The following is a 21,965-nucleotide window of genomic DNA, read 5'->3' as shown; positions in this document are numbered from 1 at the left end:
CCTTTGGATTTGATCTTTTATTTGAAATGAAGTCAGATTTGATGAAGCTGGGACCTATTTCTTTTCACATAGACAGTGTCCTAGTATTAAATGATAAATAACTAATTTAAGAAGTCTAACGCTAAGCAAAAATGGGCTTATTCAAGTACATGAAATTGCGTTGATGTCTAGCTCTAATATCTTAGAAAATTTTAGCAGTTTGTTTGCTGCTTGTTTAGAGGATTTTGTCAAGTTTGAAATTTTTGGTTTATTTTGGTCATATTTTTTTAGTCGCTTGACTCATTTCATGCATAGATCGACAGATCTAGTTTTATTTTTATAATTATTGTTGTTTTCTTTATATATTTGGTGGTTTGAGGAAAGATATTTGATTTCCTTTCACTTTGTGGCATGATTTCAACATCTTCACCTTTTAGAATATAGTAAAATATTATTCTTATTTTATGTTTTCTTGGAAAAGAATTATTGATATTTGGAAAGGGAAATAAGCCCTAGGTAGCTAAGCGAAGAGAAAAATGGTCTATGTACTAGGTTCCTGCGCATTCATCGTAGGAGACCTATTGGCATGAGACCGACATTCCTTTTATGCAATTACACTTTTTCAAGGCGGAGCTGCGTTTGCTGACTTGGGAAGAACACTGACAGCTGATCATAATGCTAAGGAGATTATATTGTTGGTTTCAAAAACAGGATTGTGAAAATTGTTTGCACTAGTTCTTCTTTTGGTCATATTTACTACCAAATTTGTGTCTTGCTGATTTTTTACATTTGTAATGACCTTGTGCAGAGATGGTTTGAAGAGCCCAATGTTAGAGTGTGAAGACTCTCTACAAACCACAAGGACTACATTTTCTTGGAGGGCACTCGATGTTCTTGGTGTTGCTGAGTCTCTTCGCTCGAAGCGTAAATGGATACAATGGTATGGCCATAACATCACTTAATTTGATCCTCTTTACTAATCTCCTAATATCATTTCAATACATCAAATTGCTTTGTTTTCATGGAATCCAGAGATACATCAGTAATGTTATTTTGTCTTGAAAATACTAAATTATTTTGTTTTGATATCACCTAGTTTGAGTTGTTCTTTGCAACTACCACTTGATCATTTAACAAGCATTTGAAATTCAAAGTGAAATAAAGCTCTTTTAGTTTTTTTCCAGAAGAAGATTAGATGTTGCACTTGGTACCATAGGCCTTGTAAAAGGGTTGTACTCCATTTCATTCTACGACAGTAGACTGATTTCTAACTGCTCCATGTACCCACATATGATATAATATTTTTCATTTTTGGCTTGCTGAATATACAAAGAGAAAATTGCTTAACAATATTGCTTAATTTGACAACAATTTTACTTTTATTTGATACAAGAGTGGAGGTAGTCTTAGATTTTACCTATTTCTCAGTAGTTGTTCTCCTTCGACAACAACATCATCCTTCAACAAATACATTCTAGCTTGTACAGAGGAAAGTCAATCTTTAGTAGAGGGCACATAAGAGATCCTCTAATGGAGGCGCAATAGTTTAGTAGGATCACTGGATGAAGCACATGTATGAATGTATTGTCTTCAATTAGGAAGGCACAGTTACCCATCCAGGGGAGGGCATGCATGAATGTAACAAAATCACAACATCACAAAGATGTGGTATTTGTTTTACAACATCACAAAGCTCTCGCTGATCTAACAAAATCCAAAGCAAGGTTTGTTTAGCTTAAATCTTTGAGATATTTTATATTTGACAGAGATCTGTTTTGGAAAGATACAGGAGGAAGTTTGTAGATATTTTGTTCCTTCAAATGATCAACTTGTAGATATTTTCACCAAAATCTTGTTGGATTCCACCTTCACTAGTTTGTGACATTGTATTGCCATTTAGGGGTGATATTGTTTTATAATAGCATCTCTCTACACTCTTATATAGTTTGTTGCCTTTGAAAATGTATGGGTCATGTAGATTTTTCATGGGTTTTTCTTTCACACTGAGCACAGGAGAAGACTCATGGAGTTCAGGGGTAGTTGTAGGATGCAAGAGACTCTTGGGTTTTTTTGAAATTACATCTCACCATGAAGTTTCGCTTGGGCACACTTGACACATATTTGAACTAGGGTTATGATTACATTACCTTTTGTTGCATCACTGAGGGAGAGCCTTGTTCCTATGTTGAAGCTAAGGCTCTGGATCCCATTGGTGAATAATATGAGGAAGGGAGCCCTAGAATAGGAGCCTCCTATCACATTAGGAGCCTAGAACATGATTTATGGTAAGGGGGGTCATAAACAACCAAAAGGAGGAATCCCCTTGCACATTGGAGGTCCAAAGTATGAAAAATGGTAGGGAGAGTAACACACCCTATCTAGGACGATGCCTAGAGCATGATAGGTGGAAAGGAAAGAGGCTAGAGGATGAAAACCCTTACTTCAATGATGCCATGTGGTGGTAGAAGCTCTTGTATGGTTAAAAGGATGACACTTGATGAGAAATGTTCTACTTCAAGGGTGAAAAGAGGAACATTTTGGTAACCACCCCTTTGAATAGGGATGTCTTCTGCATGAAGGCTATTAAAGTATTCTAAATCACCTTTACAAGGGCGTTACATATTATTTGTGGCATATTCCACATATTTGGAGGTGTCTTTCAATTTTTAGATATCTGGGGCAAGGGCACTTTGCTCGAGACACATTCTACATTAAAGGATGTTAAGGCTCCTTTATGAGGTTTTTATGTATTATTCAAGGCATATTATGCATATTTGGAGGTGTGTTTCACCTTTGATATATTTGGGGCAAGGACACTTTGTTTGAGGCTACATATTTGAAGGAAAGCCCTTTGCATGAGGAGATACCATGTGGTGTGGTTGACATGGTCCAAGCCCCTAACAACAAATGCATACTATAAGGAAATGAGGAGACGGGAAGTGGCAAGTGGATCTATGCATTGGAGAAAGAGGTCCCAAGGAAAATTTGTACTTGTGAGCCAAAGAAAGATCATATTAGAACATCATTATCACTCTAGAATAGGAGCAACTAGGGTTTGGAGAGCTCTCTAGAGAGAGTGCTAGGGTCAAAGAGGTCCTAAAGTGTCTAGGAAAACCTTAGGGAGATTCCCCAAATTGGGAGGTGAATCAAATAAACTATAACTTACCCTCTCTAAACCCTAAAAGGGACCAAGCCTTAGTTTGGGAGGATGGAAGCCTATAAATGTCAACCTTTTGGCTTAGTCATGACTCCTAATCTTAAGTCCTTGAACATCTTCATGTGTATCTTGTAATACAGTTTTTATCCTATGTATTATGAACTTGGTCACATGTTAGGGTTGACTATTATAAGGTGGTTATGATTAATATCCTATATAATCAAGGGCACTTGCCCGATTTGATTTTGGGCCTTTTACACCACTTTCTTTCTTCTTCTCGTTTCTAGATCATTATTTATTTCTTTCAATTGGTATTAGGGTGTGTATGGTCTTAAGAGCATGTGATCATTGATCAAGCCATCATGACCCATGGCAGCTTTGAAGGGATAAAAGGAAGACGTGTTGAAGCCAATGCTGCCATTGGAGTTTGATTCTTGAATATCATGGAGATTAAGAAGAATTATGTTCCATGCTCAAGGTTAATTACATTAACGTTTTATGTGCTTACTCTACAAATGAATTTGAACAAGTTTTTCATGGAAACCTTTCGAAAAGAGAAAAAAGACCTTGCATTATAGTTTATTGGTGGATTCCTATATTTTCTTGGTTGTTGTTACATGTTGACTATTGGAAGATCTGTTTATATTACTGAGAATCTTTCACCTGAAAATGGAGCAGTAAAGGACATATTAACTGTTATACACTTTTGATTTTTCTGCCTTTGAGAACCTTGTGAGTTGTATGTCATTGAAGGGTGACTTGGTTTGAATAGTTAGCTTTGGAGAGCAGTTAGAGGAAGAAATAACTCAAACCCAAACTCAACAATGGAATTTTTATCAATGTGTCCATTCCAATAGATTATTATTCTAAATCTGGATGATGTGGCAACAATAATTATATATTTTTTGGAATGTACCTTAGTGAATGATCACCTTTTGTAATATTTTAAGTGCCGCTACATAGAGATGTTATTTATATGCTTAATTAATTGCATTGATGTGCCATAGAGCAATGCAATGCATTTGGATACTTGAAGTCTTGGAATTGCAGAGTAGCATTTGCTTGATTCCTTGGTAGCTGTTTGAAGATCCTAACCAAATTGATGTTTCTTTCAGAATTGTGGTTCTTTGTCATAGTAGTATAGTACGCTGTTCCTGAGATTACCTTTGGTTCTGTTATGAGATCTGTAGAGAATTGTTGAGCAAGGGGGGAGGATAGCTTCATCTTAAAGCATCCCTCTACCCAACGTTAAGCTTGATGGGAAGAATTATCCTATCTTCAAGTGAAGGGTGCTAAACATATAATTGAAGAATTGATTGTTAAGACTTGTGGAGGGTAAGAAGAAAAATTGCACTGTTGCTAAAGAATTAGTAAAGCTTTTGGCGCACAATGAAGATGTGCAGTACATTATAAGTTTTACTATTGCAGATCATATTGGTCCTCAAATTAGAAGTTTGATTAGTTCTTGTAAGATTTGGACTAGGATTCTCTAACACAAGGATAATTTTAGGGGCGAATGTTCGCCCTTTGGCAAAATTAAGGGGTTTTAAATTTTTAGTGGGCGAATATTTTGTATCATAGTACATTTTTACAAATCACCTCAAATAGCCCACCTTATTTTAAGGGAGAGGGTAAAAAAGGTAAATTTAGCCCTTGAAATTAGGACTTACAACCTTCCATTCGCCCATTTTCAAGAATAGGTTTTATTTAAGTGAATCCATTCGCCCATTTTCAAGAATATGTTTTATTTAAGTGAATCCTATGGGCCAAATACCATATTTATAAAAGAGGTATGGTAAATTAATAAAAATATAAATAAATGAGAGGTATGGTAAATTAATAAAAAATATATATATTTACTCCATAAGTCACCTTATATACATGTAAGGGTGTAAAAAAATAAAAATATAAGTAAAGTGGAGGTATGGTAAATAAATAAAACGTCTTTTTATACTTACTCAAAAGGTATGGTAAATAAATAAAAATATAAATAAACTAGACGTATCGTAAATAAATAAAACCTCTTTTTATATTTAGTCCATAACCCTCATTCTATTTATGAAGGCTCAAGAAAGAGGTTTTATTTAAGTGAATCCTATGGGCCAAATACCATATTTGTAAAAGAGGTATGGTAAATTAATAAAAATATAAATAAACGAGAGGTATGGTAAACAAATAAAACATTTTTTTTATATTTACTCCATAAGTCACCTTATATTTACGAACACTCAAAAAATGGGTTATATTTAGGTGAAACCTATGGCCAAAATACTATGGGACAAATACCATGGACTAGATTGTTATTAATACCATGAAAAAAACCATTATTAACGCTAATATTAGAATTAATAAAATTAAAAATGGCACATCGTATTGACCCATGGTATTCACCAAAAGGGCACATGGTATTGACCCATGGTATTCACCTGGAATGTAGCCTATTTAAATGGGGGAATTAAACCAACATGTAGCCTATGCTAAGATTCACTAGGACTTTACAAAGTTTTATTATTTAGTGAAAGACTCGTCAAGATCTTACAAGATTTTATAATTGAGTAAAATATTTGCCATGCCTGGTGAGAGATTCACCAAACAATTATATATACATATTATATTATTGATAAAATCGCCTTCCATTTTTCCTATATACCATGGAGATTCGCCCATTTATTATATTTATAAATTTAGGGGGCGTTCTTAAAAATTTCCCTGCCCTAACATAACAAGGATTCTCTATTCTAGGAAATGACTGTATGCATTTTAAATGATTGGTTGTGTATATCACTGTTTATATGATACGTATTCAGGATGTGCAAGATCAATTTGGAGCAGTTGATGATAGAATTGATCCTAAAGTTCGAAGTGCCACTGTTCCAATGGTTGAAAAAAATGTTTCAGCCATTTGTGACCAGTGTGAATGCCACTGATAAAGTGGCTAACTTTCTTGGTGGAATGTTACTGCAGAAAGAACATTGCTGGAACAGATTCACTTAAAAGAGTGTATACCGAGCACTTACACTGAAATCACTAAGAAGAAAGGGAAGAAGTCTGCATAGAAAAGTTTAAAGGAAAGTTCACAAAAAACCCTTGAAAAATGATGTTGTATCAAGCAGGGCCATTATTGCAGAGATTGTGTCAAGGTCCATTACCATAGTAAATATATATTATTTAGAACTATGTTGTAATTTTTGTCAGGGTTCATGTTTAGGTTCAACTATCACTGGCTACCCTATTCTGGAAGAGCTTTTGCTCTCCTGAAGACATCTTGATCTAACTCTTCATTCTTTGTTTTCACCTCCATAAAAAATCTCTAGTGGATTCATAAATTTTCCTTTTATTGTGACAGACTATTTTATGTGGTATTGTTGGCATACCTCCTTCAAATGGTGTTATTCCTGAATCTCCAATGCACATGAAAGGCTTAGCTACCCTCAAACATCAGGTACCAATATATTGGAATTATCAATTGCAGCTTCTCAGGGAAAAGACACAATTCAGACATTTTATAGACGAGTAACTTACAAGTACTTTTGTTACAGTTGGTGCTTAGCAAGTTAGTGACAACAATCTGGAAAAGTATGCAGAAAAATTCAACCTTAGGGCAATTATACAGAAACATGCAAGAAGCCTATGAGCAAATGCAGACCCTAATGGTTTATCAGCCTCCACCTGCCTTGGTAATGGTCTTATTTTTGAGTTTGGGTGTTTCATTTTATCTAATTTTCCTCTCCCTTTATTTATTTGTCTTGTCATGTCCCAACCATTTATGTAGGCACTTAAGGAATTGGAAGAGACCACAATTCAGTTGGCCGCATGTACTGGGAATATGGATGCCCAGTTGATGAATCAATTTTTAATGTTGACAAGGACGTGGATGACCTGCTTCCTGTTGAGGTGAAAGAACAACAATTGAGTAATTTGTTGCAATCTCTGATGGTGGTTGGCTACCTTGCAATAATGCCCATCATTAGAAAGATCCCAACTTCTGTGCTTTGGGGTTACTTTGCCTTCATAAACTTGTGTTATTGGTCTGTTTTCCCATCGGGAAAATCAATAATGCAAGGTCAAATCAGTTGTGAATGATTGATGGCATAATGAAAAGGCGAACCTTTACTCAAAAAAATAATAATAGATCATTTTTTATAAATGTAGCCTTAGAATGATCTTGCTTTGAAGTAGAGACTAAAATCAAGGAAATGATAGGAAGCCTACAATGCTGGATTAGTGCTTAGTTCAAATAAGCATGACAATGAGAGGCCTTTTGAACATGATTGTGAGGTTATTGTTGATTCAAATATTTTTTCAGTAGAAAAATAAGGCATGGAGTGAACATTTAGTGCACAAATATCCCCTGTTTTAATGGATGACTAAAACCAGGAGGCCTTACAACGATATATGTAAAGTCAAGTCAATGGTTCTACATGGTTCAGTCATTTAATATACTCAAAACGTTAGCCCAAAAATTAATACAATATAAGTCTGCTCTAGAATACAACAGAAGCAAAATAGATCACATATATGCCCTTCCCACACTCATTTCTTCTGCTAATTTTAGACACTGACTACCATTTCAGTTCTGGGCATTTTTGTGGTATTGATGTTTGGCCCAACAGATACCAGCCGAAGTCCCTTCCTTCACCATTTTGGCCCCAGCAGACGCCGCACATTTCATCTTCTTGTTAGTTGTTATAATCTGCTAATCTGGTCAAGACCACAGACTTGTTTTTCTGTGCTGTGTCCTGGTAATTGTATGAATAATCCCACTGCTTAGGCCCATGTAAGCCCAAATGAATTTCTACGCTCATTGGAAGCCATTAATGCAATCAAATACTGTTCACACAGCGCTTCAATATTTCTAAAATAGTTAAATTGATGTTCACTAGAAGTGTAACAGAGGAACTGAAACTATGAACAGGTTGGACAATCATTGTTGATTCAAATATAACAAAAGATATAATTAATGTTTCTAGAGTAGAAGATAAATTTGAGTGGAATTGTCCTTAGCTCAATTGTAATCGCAGCGCTATGTCTTTATTTAAATTCAGTGACTGCAAAAAAATATAATGGGTGTGGATCGTTTCTAAGGTTGAAAAGGAGATGTCAATATGGTGTAATAGATGGTTATCATCAAGGGGGATAAGTTAGTGCTGGTGAAATCCCTACTTGAAGCCATCGCTGTGAGCAAATGCAGACCCCAATGGTTTATCATCCTCCACCTGCCTTGGTAATGGTCTTATTTTTTAGTTTGGGTGTTTCATTTTATCTAATTTTCCTCTCCCTTTATTTATTTGTCTTGTCATGTCCCAACCATTTATGCAGGCACTTAAGGAATTGAAAGAGAGTACTTTGAGACATTTGAGAAGGAAAGGGCCAGTGAACTAGGTTTCTTTGGTTTTTAGTGCATTTGTTTGCATTCTATATTTGTAGAGATTACATCTCAGATTAAACTTTGAGTTGGGCTCATGCTCTGGCCATCAAAGCATTTGAATGCTGGGGGTTTTACACCCCTTTAAAGTTTTGCAGCGATCTTTTGATTAGATCTTCAATGTAAGACTTCACGGAAGTCAAAAACTGGCAAGCAGAAAAAGTCCTGCATGCTGTACTGACAATGAGATGTCTAGGGTAGTTTAAAATAACTTCTTGTTTCTTTTGAATAAATCTTCTTGTAATACTAGAGAGGCCACTCAGTTTTGGTGATATTTTCAGTGCTTTGTTTAGTTATGTGAATTCGTTAGATGCAAAACAAGTATTGGTTAATTTCATGAAAACCAATCTGCAGAATTGGAAATGTAAGCATATGTGCATGAATGTAGTAGAGAAAGGGGTACTGTTCTAATTGAAGTGAGAGTGAAAGAGACCTTTTGAAAATGTTATTGTTTCAAGCAGTTGGAACGGTATCAGTAGGAATCAGTATGCAGAAATTAAACAGAATAAATGGGAAATTGACAGCACTTTCAGTGTGCCTTGCTTGGCATATCTTGTTGGATGGTGCCCTTATACATAAAATTGAACAAGAACTAAATCGTATTATATCGTGGTACTGATTTGTTATAGCGCTTCAATATTTCTAAAATAGTTAAATTGATGTTCACTAGAAGTGTAACAGAGGAACTGAAACTATGAACAGGTTGGACAATCATTGTTGATTCAAATATAACAAAAGATATAATTAATGTTTCTAGAGTAGAAGATACATTTGAGTGGAATTGTCCTTAGCTCAATTGTAATCGCAGCGCTATGTCTTTATTTAAATTCAGTGACTGCAAAAAAATATAATGGGTGTGGATGGTTTCTAAGGTTGAAAAGGAGATGTCAATATGGTGTAATAGATGGTTATCATCAAGGGGGATAAGTTAGTGCTGGTGAAATCCCTACTTGAAGCCATCCCTGTGAGCAAATGCAGACCCCAATGGTTTATCAGCCTCCACATGCCTTGGTAATGGTCTTATTTTTGAGTTTGGGTGTTTCATTTTATCTAATTTTCCTCTCCCTTTATTTATTTGTCTTGTCATGTCCCAACCATTTATGCAGGCACTTAAGGAATTGAAAGAGACCACAATTCAGTTGGCCGCAAGTACTGGGAATATGGATGCCCCAGTTGATGAATCAATTTTTAATGTTGACAAGGACGTGGATGACCTGCTTCCTGTTGAGGTGAAAGAACAACAATTGAGTAATTTGTTGCAATCTCTGATGGTGGTTGGCTGCTTTGCAGTAATGCCCATCATTAGAAAGATCCCAACTTCTGTGCTTTGGTCCTGATTGCTGGCCATCTAACTGGCAGCGTGCACCAGTCTTTGTCCTTAGAACACCAGGCGAATCAAGCATTGTATTGCATATCAAATCTAATAAAGTACCAATGATTCTACAGCTCTGGTTAAGTACTCAATAGTGCTTCCAAGGTTGCAGAACTTCAATCTACAGTCATAGATATTGAATGGGTGTTTGCAGTTATATTGTTCCTCTGCCAAGAACTCTGCTCTTTTGGACCTCAATTCCCCTCAAATAAAAATGTTCTGTTTAATTGGAACTTATTTACATCCTAACATGCAGGTCGATTTCTCCAAGAGAATGTACCTGGGCAACAAATGATATCCAAGTTGAAATCTTAACAATGGAATTAACTAATTATTTTCAATCGATTTCCTTCATTGTTGCTGGTTGATTTTTCCTGGGATTATCGACATCTCATTTATTGGGTTCACCTCACCCTGATTTGAACTTCTTTCATTTGAATCAACTTCATCTCTGGTTAGAACATTTTTTGATTGATTTCATTTTCCAACAAATGTGGTATTTAAGTTACTTTCTTCTTGCAAGTCGATTTTACTGTTATTAGTACACTGCTAGTAGATTTGTTTGACATGATCATTTTCTTCAATTTCAGGGTCGACTAGCTTAATGATAGTGTCCTTTTGCTTCAGCTCATGTTCATTCATCAGTTCTCAATTGATTCTCTCTGTGTTCAAAATGGATTCAAGTAGCTTAGGAATTACATCGATTTCCATGTTCATTCATCAGTTCTCAACTGATTCTCTCTGTGTTCAATGGATTCAAGTAGCTTGGAAATCACATCAATTTCCTTTTATATTGTATTAAAATGTACAGGAATGTCATAGTGGAATTGCTTTCCACAACAATACTTCTTTGTAACTATGGACTTTATCTCAACTCAACTGGATTTCATTTCTAACAAGAGATTTCCTTAATAAATTCCTCTTGACAAATTTTTCTGTTATAAAACTTTGCAAAAGCATACCCTTGTGTATAGCTCACTACACAAGAAAATTCATTTTTGAAGCATAATTCTTATACTTGCAACTTTCATTTCTCTGTATAGACTTTCTAGAAAATAAATTGCGTGTGAAGAGTCTATATTCCACTCTTGGATTCATTTTGTTCGAGAGTTATGTGAAGGACTAACGAACCTAGTAGTCACAGGACGAAACAAACCCTGAGGCAGTAAAAATTTGTACATGGGTCCACATTTGCTCCCGTTATGGTCCTTACAGAGAGTGCATTGAAGGTAGGTATGTTGCAGTTGGTAGAATATGACGAATGTGCTCCCTTCATGTTCTGTAAGACGAAAACTTACAATTATTTGACAATTTCCTCATCCAAATGATTTTGAATGAGTAATTTCATCTAAATTTAACTGATTTTCAAACTGGGATTTAGTCTTCTTAATTTAACTGATTTTCAAACTGAGATTTAGTCAGTGTTATTGAGGAGTGAAATAGAAACTGATTTTCTCTTGCAGAGAATAACAAGGATTGGTGTGAGCTTATACTCTGCCTTATAGATCTTCAAATACAAATAAGCTCTTGTATCCCTATTTCAATCATATAATTTAAATGAATATAATGTCATTTTATTAGAAAAATGCAATGAGTATGAAATAGATCATCAGAATGGCCACTGTAGCCCAGGTTGGTGAGAACTTAAGTATTTTATATCTAACTAAACACATGCACATGAAAAGAAACATCACCTGACACAGACATGAACAGGATAGAATCTAGATATTAGAATTTTGGGGAAAAACAATTGCGCCTTAACAGAGAGCTTCTTATCCTACACAACACATTTCACTCTTTCAAGGTGGAGTTACAAACTGAACATGCAATGACTGAGCTGCATGGTCACCAAAGTTGAAACACACCCAAAAAAACAATGCTTCATATCGGCTTCTCAATTATGTGTGCTTAGCATTAGTGATATAGTCTCTTCTGAACTTTTATTTCAAGTAGAAATTTGATTAAATTTCAGAAGTGCAAGAAATCACAGAAAACCCTCCGGCAGTAAATTGATAGGAGAAATCTTCAAAAAAACCTGGAAGCTGTCCTGTTCATATTGTCCTGGACTTTTCAGCCAAGTTAATATATCTGTAAAGAATACTATTTTATCCTGAGAAAAGATTTACACTTTGTTTATCACCAGATGAAAATAAATTAGAAGCAAAACATCAGGTTGGTGACAAATCCAAAACAAGTTGCAAGACTGTAACCCAATCTGCAAAACATCACAAAACTGATTGTCCCAGAGTGGGATGCACTATGGGAAGCTGTGCTGTCCCATCTTTTACTAGTGTCAGCTTCATAGCACCTGCTTCCATTTCCAGCAGCTCTGTCTTTAAGAGAGCATCGGCCTCTATCTTGATAGTGTTGTCATCAAGAGATTTGTAGCTGATTTCCATTTTTAATCTTTATGGCAGCTGTTTATAGTCCTGTAGGACTGAAAGTATGGATGTTGCAAAGCTTCATTAGCTGTTATTCTTTTATTTCCATCCACTTGTAACATTTGTTTCAGCAAATCCACACCTTCTAGACACCCAACATTTTTAACAAATCTTGTGAGGGATGGGAAAGGCTTTCCCGGATTTGGAAATATGATATCCAACTGCTCCTTTACAGATTGCCCACGAAATAGCGGCTCACCAATGAACAATTCTGCCGACATGTTATTTGTTGCTTTTTTCTAGACTAGCTCTCACAAAGCATTTGAGTTGTTCCTGTTCCTGGTTGGTTTTTTTATAATTTTATAGACAAGTTCCATGTCATGGAAATGTGAAAAAAGATAGTGATATTGCCACCATGTGGCTCTTATCATATATGGTTTTATACTTCTTCAAAAAATTCTCTAAGAGTTCACAATGCTAAAATTCACTAGGACTTTACAAAGTTTTATATTTAGTGAAAGACTTGCCAAGTTCTTACAAGATTTTATAATTGAGTAAAATATTCACCATGCCTGGTGAGAGATTCGCCAGAAAATTATATATACATTTTATATTATTGATAAAATCGCCTTCCATTTTTCCTATATACCATGGAGATTCGCCCAATTATTATATTTATAAATTTGGGGGGGGGGGGGGGTTCTTAAAATTTTCCCTGCCCAGATGTGGGTAAAGGGTTGCCCGCTACAGTTCATTGTCGACAGTGGAAGCCAAAAGAACCTCATTTAGGAAGAGGTCATGAAGCAGTTGGGCTTATCAACCACAGCGCATCCACAACCATACACCATCGGGTGGCTTCACCAAGGAAGCGATCTTCGCGTGAGCCAACAGTGTCGCCTTCCATACAACATCAAGCCCTTCACAAATGAGATATTGTGTGACATTGCTCCCCTTGATGTTTGTGATGTATTATTAGGCAAACCATACTTATGGAAGCAACATGTTGTGTATGAATCACGGCCTCCTACTGTTATTGTTACTTTGGGAAATAAGTTGTACAGGATACCAGAGCTAGCACTGCATACCACCATCTCTTTGGTTGCTGCAAAACAATGTAGTAAGCTCATTTCCAAAATAGGGAAATTTATTTTCCTAATGATATGCCCTCAAGTTAAGAAGAAGATGGTGGCCATGACCTCTAGGCAGGGCCCCTCTGCATGAAAACTATAGATCGACAAGGTCGTGGACGAGTATGAGGACATATTCACGTCCCCTGCAGGGGTTCCTCTGCACTGTCATGTCAAGTACTCCATCGACCTGACCCCTAGTGTGTCGCTGCCTAATGGACCAATCTATCAGTGCTATTTTCTGGATAACAATGAAATCAAGAGGAAAATGTAGGAGCTGCTGTAGAAAGGTCAGATTCGATCGAGTTCATCACCCTGTGCGATCTCGATCGTGTTGGTACAGAAGAAGGACGAGACTTGGAGACTGTATTGGATATTGGGCGTTGAAAAAGATCATTATCTGGAATAGGTATCCAATCACACGGATTGATGACCTTCTGAACCAACTGAAGGGGGAAAAATATTTCAGAAAGATCGATTTGAAGTCAGGATGTCACCAGGTACCAATCTAACCCTCTGATGTGTGGAATACTACCTTCAAAGCTAAGGAGGACCTTTTCGAATGGTTGGTTATACCTTTTGGATTGACGAATGCTCCTGCAACCTTTATGAGACTAATGGATGACATCTTGCGGCCATTCACCAACTCATTTGTAGTGGTATACTTGGATGAAAACTTGATCTTCAGCCAGAGTTGGGAAGAACACCTCCACCACATATGACAGGTTCTCTAAACGCTTCGGCAACACAGGTTATGTGCTAGTTTGGAGAAATGCACTTTTGGCATGACCCAGGTTCAGTATATGGAATACATTATTGATGAATGGGGTGCATGTGTATCTAGCCAAGATCCAAGTTATTCAGGATTGGCCATCTCCAACCACTCTAACAGAGCTCTGTAGCTTTCTGGGTCTCGCCAACTTCTACCACAGGTTCATGTTGGGATTTTTTCATATCACTTGGCCCTTGAGTCAAATCACCAAGGTAGGAGCGAAAGCAAAATTCTTTTGGTCTGAACCTCAACAGAAGGAATTCACAGAGTTGAAACATTGCCTTTGCTCAGCACCAGTGCTCGCATTACCAGACTTGCAACAACCTTTTGAGATCGAGACAGATGCCTCTGACTAGGCTATTGGGGGAGTCCTTACTCAATACATGCATCTAGTGGCATATCATAGTGAGACACTTTCAAACACAGTTCGGAAGTATTCCACTTATGACAAAGAGATGTATTCCATTGTCGAGGCTTGCCTACAATGGAAGCATTACATTTTGGGGAAGGAAATAGTCATCCACATAGACCACTAGCCCTTGCAGTTCATACAGACCCAAGGGAAGTTGCAAAATGATCACCATTAGAAGTGGTCAACATACCTGCAACAGTTCCATTTGAATATCAAGTATAAGAAGGGCATCACCAATAATGTTGTAGATTTCCTTAGTCAAACACCAATCATGGCGTTAACCAGTGTGCTCAACACTTGTCGGCACGAGACATCTGGTTGGCCACTTCTCTACGAAAGTGACCTAGAATTTGACCACACATACCAAACACTCTTGGAGGGTCAGCATGTTCCATAGTTTCACCTCCAAGATGCCCGATCATGCCACCTGGGTCACATTTGTGTCCCTTCAAGCGAACGTGCCAAGATTACTTGAGAAGCACACTACAGTCGGGTTGCTGGGCATTTCTGGGTCGAGAAAATAGTGGCAGTACAACAGAAGTATTTCTACTGGCCAAATCTTCAACAGGATGTCAGGAAGTACATAAGATCCTGCACTGCCTGCGCCATTGCCAAACCGACCATCAAGAAGCAAGGACTATATACCCCACTTATTACCCGTAGTTGACCTTGGGAATCCATCTCCATGGATTACATGTTGGGCCTTCCTTCTACTAAGCATGGAAACAACTATGTTTTTGTGGTTGTCGACAAGTTCTCGAAGATGGCCTTTATGGTATCCTGCAAGAAGAATATCATAGCAGAAGCCACTGCTAAACTCTTCTTTGAACGAGTGTGGCTACACTTTGGGATCCCACAATCTATCATCTCAGATCAGGACAACAGGTTAATCAGTACATTTTTGTCTAGTCTCTGGTCAATGCTCGACACCAAACTCACTAAGTCCATAACCTTCCATCCCCAAACTGATGGCCAAACAGAGTTTGTCAACAGGATGATCGTACATATTCTATGCCTGTACAACTCAAAGAATCTACACACATGGGATGAGAGCCTCCCCTATGTTCAGCACAGCTATAACCGGGCTCTCCACAGCTGAACTAGCCACAACCCTTTTCAGGTGGGTTTGGGATTCCAGCCACTATTTACCATTGATGTGGTGATGCCATTTGCAGCTACTGAGGCAGATTCGGCTCATGTCCAGTCTGAAATAGATAAGGAAAATAACTTCATTGAGCACATCCAACATATCTTCCAACAGGTCCATGACATTCTAGAGAAATCAAATACCAAGTACAAGGAACGACATGATCAACATCGGGTGCCACATAAGTTTCAGGTGGGCGACAAAGTTTGGTTACATTTGCAAAAGGAACACCTTACCGGAGCCTGTCGGAAACTTAGACCACTTCGATATGGTCCTTACACTATTACCAAGGCTGTGGGGGATAATACATTTGAGCTCGGCATTCCCCCATTTCTTGGCCTACACCAAGTGTTCAGTGTGGACTGCCTTTAGCCATACTTTCCACCATTACTAGACACATCCGACATTGCAGAACAACTCGCACCAACAGAGTTAAATCCAGATTGCATGGAACAAGCTACAACTAATCGAATCATGGACATGCAGGTCAAGCACACTCACCAATAGAAGATCCAACTATATCAAGTTGTCAAAGCAGGCTAGCTCGTTCACGAGGGCAAGTGGCTCACCAGGGACCAAGTTCAGTAGAAGTTTCCTCATCTCATGGAGGAACTCAACATGATGGGGACCATTGCTTCCTAAGGGGGGAGGAATGATCTAGGTGGATATTGGTCCCCACCCGCAAATTCCACTTGGACCCCCAGTATCACTTCTTTCAGTTTTTCAGTTTCCTTAATTGTAGCGCAATTTACTATTTTTAGCTATTTTTCATGTTCTAAACTTCCAGAGCTGTTTTGAGGCCCTAAACGGCGTTTTTTTGGAAATCTACCGCTAGCGATATTTTGTCGCAAATCCTCTTCTCTGTCATACTCCTCAGAGATATCTTTCCAAAGGGTTTTCACATGCATCAAATGGAGATAATATGACCAAGTCGCGACCCCGAGAAGTTGGTTGTCCAACTCATCCCAACAGGACCCATAAACTCTTGGCATTACATCTTCTCGGGTTAGGGTTTTGGTTGTTTAGGGTTTTCTCTTATTGTTCAATAATAAAAAGGCCCTTAAGCCTCATTGTAAGGGAGTTCAAAGGCATGTAGCCGCCAGATCTCTTCTCAGAGATAAGCTACCATCGCCCGAGCTAGTTTATTTCCATTTCTGTTTGTAAGCATATTTTAGTATTCTCTATTAATGAAATGAAGTATTATTTCTGCTATATCTCTATACTTTTGTTTATTTCTATACATTATTGTGTTCCTGTTTAAATCCATATCATATAGATGTCTAAATTTTGAAAAGTTGTAGTTTAAAATTTATACACATATACTACACTTATCAAAAGCCCCATTCGGTGCCTCGGATTTTGAATGCTACGAGAAACTGAAACCTTGGAAAATTCCTTGTTATGGATTCTTCTAGCTTGCTTCTAGCATTCTGATGCTCGCTTCTCATTTTTGCACCTTCAAAAATTATTATAAAGGGATCAATACTTTTAATTATCCTGCTAATTTTTTATTTGTAAGTGTTTGGTTGATAATCTATAATACATGGAGTCCATATGAATGATTCTAACTGTGAACAAGCTTCTCTCTCAACGAACGATGGCATCACTACTAAAAAACATGCATATTATGACACAAATATTAATGTCAAACACTCGAAATTTCATGCAAGAACGAAGCATATTATTTTATGAAGCAACCAACTTTCATATTTTATGGTGCCAAATGGTATTTGTGAGTATCATATCATTCCTCACTGCAATTTTTCCTTATTTTTTCTTTTGTATGAAGAAAATCCAAATCATGACATCAAACCCTTGGTACACACTAATCTTTCCATTCCAAACACATGACCACCCTCATCGAAAACATTCAAAATCACCCTCAAGAACCCTGAATCTCAGAGAATCTCGATCCCTTACTTCTAGAGGTATCAATGGTACCTGAGATTCTACCAAGCCTTGATGCTTCCTTGCATATAGAGTTTCCTAGCGTAAACTGCACTCCCCAACTAGAAGCTTTTTCACTATCCGAGATACCACCAATCTTGTTCCCCCACAACTCGAAGTCCCACAGAGACATACTAAGAATTTTAGCAATATTTAGAATCCTTCCATTTTTCAACCTGATTATTCTCTTCTCAATATCCATCCTCCGACTCCACCTATTCCTCTAGGGAATCCACCTTCTAATATTTCCCTTGAGGGTTCCTATAATAAATTTCCCCCAATGGAAGGTTTAGTAGGATGCATATATTTTGCTTAGGATGCACACTAGGCATTTCACAAAAGATCATATGTTATTCAATGGGAAGGATGACTCATGCAATTTGTTATTCATATTGTAGATGTGTAATTAGTTAGTTAAAATCTAGTTTATTATGTGACGCCTTATATTCCTAGACATATAATGACAGATGGAAAGCCAATAGTCAAGCTAAAAATTCCATTAATCAATGATAGAGATCATGAGATAAGGCCATCTCACTCCAACCATAAAGGCATTGAAACAAGGTTTTATGTACTACAAGTGGTAGAGCCTTTCATATTTATAATGTTGAGTATATATCATATAGTAAAGTTTAAAGTCCTTAACTCTAGTCAAGTTGTGGAAGGAGTGAGAGAGATGTTGTCAAGAATGGAGCTAATATCAAACCCTAAAACATGCATCTTAGAGAAAAAGACAATCCAATAAGCATTAACACATAGAAAAAGAAAAAATTGTATTAGATATAGAAAGGACAAGGTGAAACTAGTCCTCAAACTTGATGTAGTATGGATAGGGTCAAAGTCTTAATGAACCAACTCTTGATCCCAATATGCATTAACACTTAGAAAAAGAAAAAATTGTATTAGATATAGAAAGGACAAGGTGAAACTAGTCCTCAAACTTGATATAGTATGGATAGGGTCAAAGTCTTAATGAACCAACTCTTAATCAACAAGATTATTAGAAAATTGGTAAAGACTCTTTGATAATTTGGTTAAAAGAAATATGGTGAAAGATTCTTGGATACCCCCTGCCCAATATAAGTTTATGATCGTGGGATATATATCCTTCAAATTCAATAGAGCAAAGGATAATATTATAATCTTCAAAAATGACTAGTTGTATGGGCCTTCCACTTTGGTACTGCATAGTTGGAAGATAGGGTTTGATCACCATCATGAACTAATGAGTGTCCAACATGTTTGGATACTTCTCCTTGGGATAACACTAGAATTATGTAGTGAAGTGGTTTTACAACTAATTGAAGGTAACATTGGGTGTTTCATTTTGGTTGAGGAAATATCTATGACTCCTTTGACAAATGAGTGGAGAAATTTCTCATCAAAGTTGATATTACAGATCAGTGTTCAACATAAATTGAATTTTTTTTATAGGGAAGGATTACTAATTTAATCATTAGGCTACTAGAATTGCTTCATTTCTTAATGTGTCATTATAATTTTCCTTTGAGGAGAGAGTGTACCATATGAAGACCTTAATGGTAGCCTAATAAGAAGTGATGGATTAAAAAACAAGATTTCCTCAATGATTAGATTCCATTAGATCAGGAAGAAGCGAAAGGAAAAATTTCACCCATTCAGGGGTTTGACATCAACCTAACTCTCCCTAAATAGAGACTAGACTTCTCAACTGAAAAGGGGGAGTCCCATAAGGAATCAAATTTAATTGGTGCATATAAAGGTAAGGAGTCTCTTTCTTTGGATTCACAACCTCTGACATTTTTTTATGAAGATTCCCTATCACCTAAAAGATACTTGGGAAGTGAATCTTCAAATAGTTCTTATACCTAGTGGTATTTCATTAATGGAAGTTGGAGAATTGTCAATTTTTTCATGTGGTTTCGAATGCCTCTCCGGAGTTGCATTAAGGGAAACCACTCAATAATATTGACCAAGTTGTGGATATTGACATAACCAACTTGCATGGAAAATTTTAGGGGCTAATGTTCGCCCAGTGGGCTAATTTTCCATGATTTTTCCAAAAAAAAGATTCGCCAATTTCCAATTTTATAAAAGACGATTCGCCCAAATTTTAGAATATAAAATTATTTTACCTTAAAAATTGCCAACATTATAGAGAGACTATATATAAAATAATTATAAATTTGATTAATTTTACAAATATATCAATAAACATTTATAATTTGCATATTAGGGATTAGTGAGATTCGCCAATGTTTGAAACTTTAAGAAAATTTTCCATCCTTAAAATTTTCCTTGCCAACTTGTTTATCTCTTATGTCAATTTTCCCGTAGGAAATATAGCTTGGAAAATGAAGGAGGAAGGATCAAATATGCTTTAGGTTTGATGCATTATAAATTGGATCTAATCGGGAGAAAATCATATATCTCAAAAATAAAAATGAAGGCCTCAAGGGAGTTAAAGGCAAGAAAATAATTGACCATACAAGGGATAACTGGAGTACAGAACCCTAGGAAGGTTGACACATCATGATTTCTTTTGTCCTTTAACATTAGCATGTTAGGGCGCTTTCCTACTTAATTTATTCCTCATAGTGTTGTTTTAGATATATAGGTTGGATGTGATTATGCTCCAAGAAACAATGTTTGAGAGGACTAAACCACTTGAGTTTCTTTATTCTATCTTGAAGGATCAAAATTTTTGTGGTATGGTTGCATAAGGATTCTCTAATGGTTTAGTAACTGGTTAGAATGTTATATTTGAGGTTACTAATTTTATTTGTCTCATTTCTAGAATTATGGTTGAAAGAAGGGCCAAGGGCATAGATGAGTTATTCAAACTTATGAACGTGTAGGCTCCATATAAAATCTTGTTAGAGTTCTAGAAGAATTTAAAATAACAATGAACCTTGATTTGGGTTAATGTCATCATAGGAGTTGACTCAAAGCTTACATTGCATTCAAGAGGATACTAGGGCGAGGTTGCTAGATTAGATCTGCTAGAAAAAAGAATCGCTCATGTAATTGAAGACTTAATACTGATGGATTTTGAATCAATTAATGTGGTTTCAACTTGGTGAAATCCTAAAAGTAGCAATATTGGTGTTTTGGAAAAATTGGATCATTTTCTTATTTCTAAGAAGACCTTTGAGGAGATTTGTAGATAAAAATCATTTGGTATAGGTTTTGACAGGAACCATAACCATTTACCTAACCTATTTTAATTTGAGGTGGGGAATCAAAATGCCTCATTTCCATTTAATTCTAATCATTGTTGTCAGTTGCTGGAAATAATTAGACATATGATTCCAAGAAATTGGGTAAAGTATACAATTTTCACTCGTGAATCTACAATGCTTCGATTCTCTAACAACTTGATTAGATGGATTTTAGAGATCTGTGGGTTGAATCTTTTGAATTCATGATCGGAGAAACCACAGTTTAGGTTTTTGAATCAACGTTTCGAATCCCAAATGGGATCCATCATCAGGATATGAGAATGATGATGAGCAGAAGAGCAACACAGCATTGATAAATAGTGGTGAGGATAAAACAATAAGAAAGACAAACTGTCGGCTGTCATAATTTTTATAATTTTTAATCAATTTATTAATATGTTTAATTAATTTTATTAATTTTTGAATTTAATTTTAATTTTTATATAATTAATTATTATTATTATTATTATTTTATTTTATTTTTAATAATGAATTTTGATTTATGTTAATTAATTAGTTTTATTAATTTTATAAATATACTCTAAATATGTTTTTTAAAAACTTATTTTGTTATAATATATAATATTATTAGTTTTAATATGAAATTCATTCCTAAACAATTTTATTTAAATTATTAAATTTATTTATATTATTAATATATTATTAATCTTATATTAATTATCATAGTTATTATTATTATAATAATTATATTAGTATTATTATAATTTATTAAATTATTATTCCTAAATATATATATATATATATATAATTATATTATTACTAATAAATTATTATTAATATTAATTAATTATTTATTTAATTACTTTAATTAATTAATTAATTATAATAATTATATTATTATTATTATATTAATTAATATTAATTAAATTAAATTAAATTAATTTAATTTAATTATATTATTATTAATTATAATATTATTAATACTAATTATATTAATTAAATTAAATTACTTCAATTATATTATTAATACTAATTTGTTTTTAGAATAAAATATTAAACCTAAAATGAAACTAAATTAACTTTAT

General features: G+C 35.6%; 1 protein-coding gene across 1 annotated transcript; it reads left to right on the top strand.

Annotated features, from left to right (window-relative positions):
• Window positions 1–8,416: 8,416 nt before the first annotated feature.
• LOC149231022 (boron transporter 1-like) lies at window positions 8,417–10,187 on the top strand. The gene is made up of 2 exons (XM_089376180.1): window positions 8,417–9,572; window positions 9,668–10,187. Exons 1-2 carry the CDS (start codon window positions 9,534–9,536, stop codon window positions 9,896–9,898), a joined length of 270 nt encoding a protein of 89 aa, XP_089232306.1. The 5' UTR covers window positions 8,417–9,533; the 3' UTR covers window positions 9,899–10,187.
• Window positions 10,188–21,965: the final 11,778 nt, after the last annotated feature.

The sequence above is a fragment of the Pinus tabuliformis genome, chromosome J (assembly GCF_031772625.1).
Source record: "Pinus tabuliformis cultivar Carrire ecotype Pingquan chromosome J, CPIR1, whole genome shotgun sequence".
In the NCBI taxonomy this organism is placed as follows: Eukaryota; Viridiplantae; Streptophyta; class Pinopsida; order Pinales; family Pinaceae; genus Pinus; species Pinus tabuliformis.
This window is presented reverse-complemented; position numbering and strand designations above follow the sequence as displayed.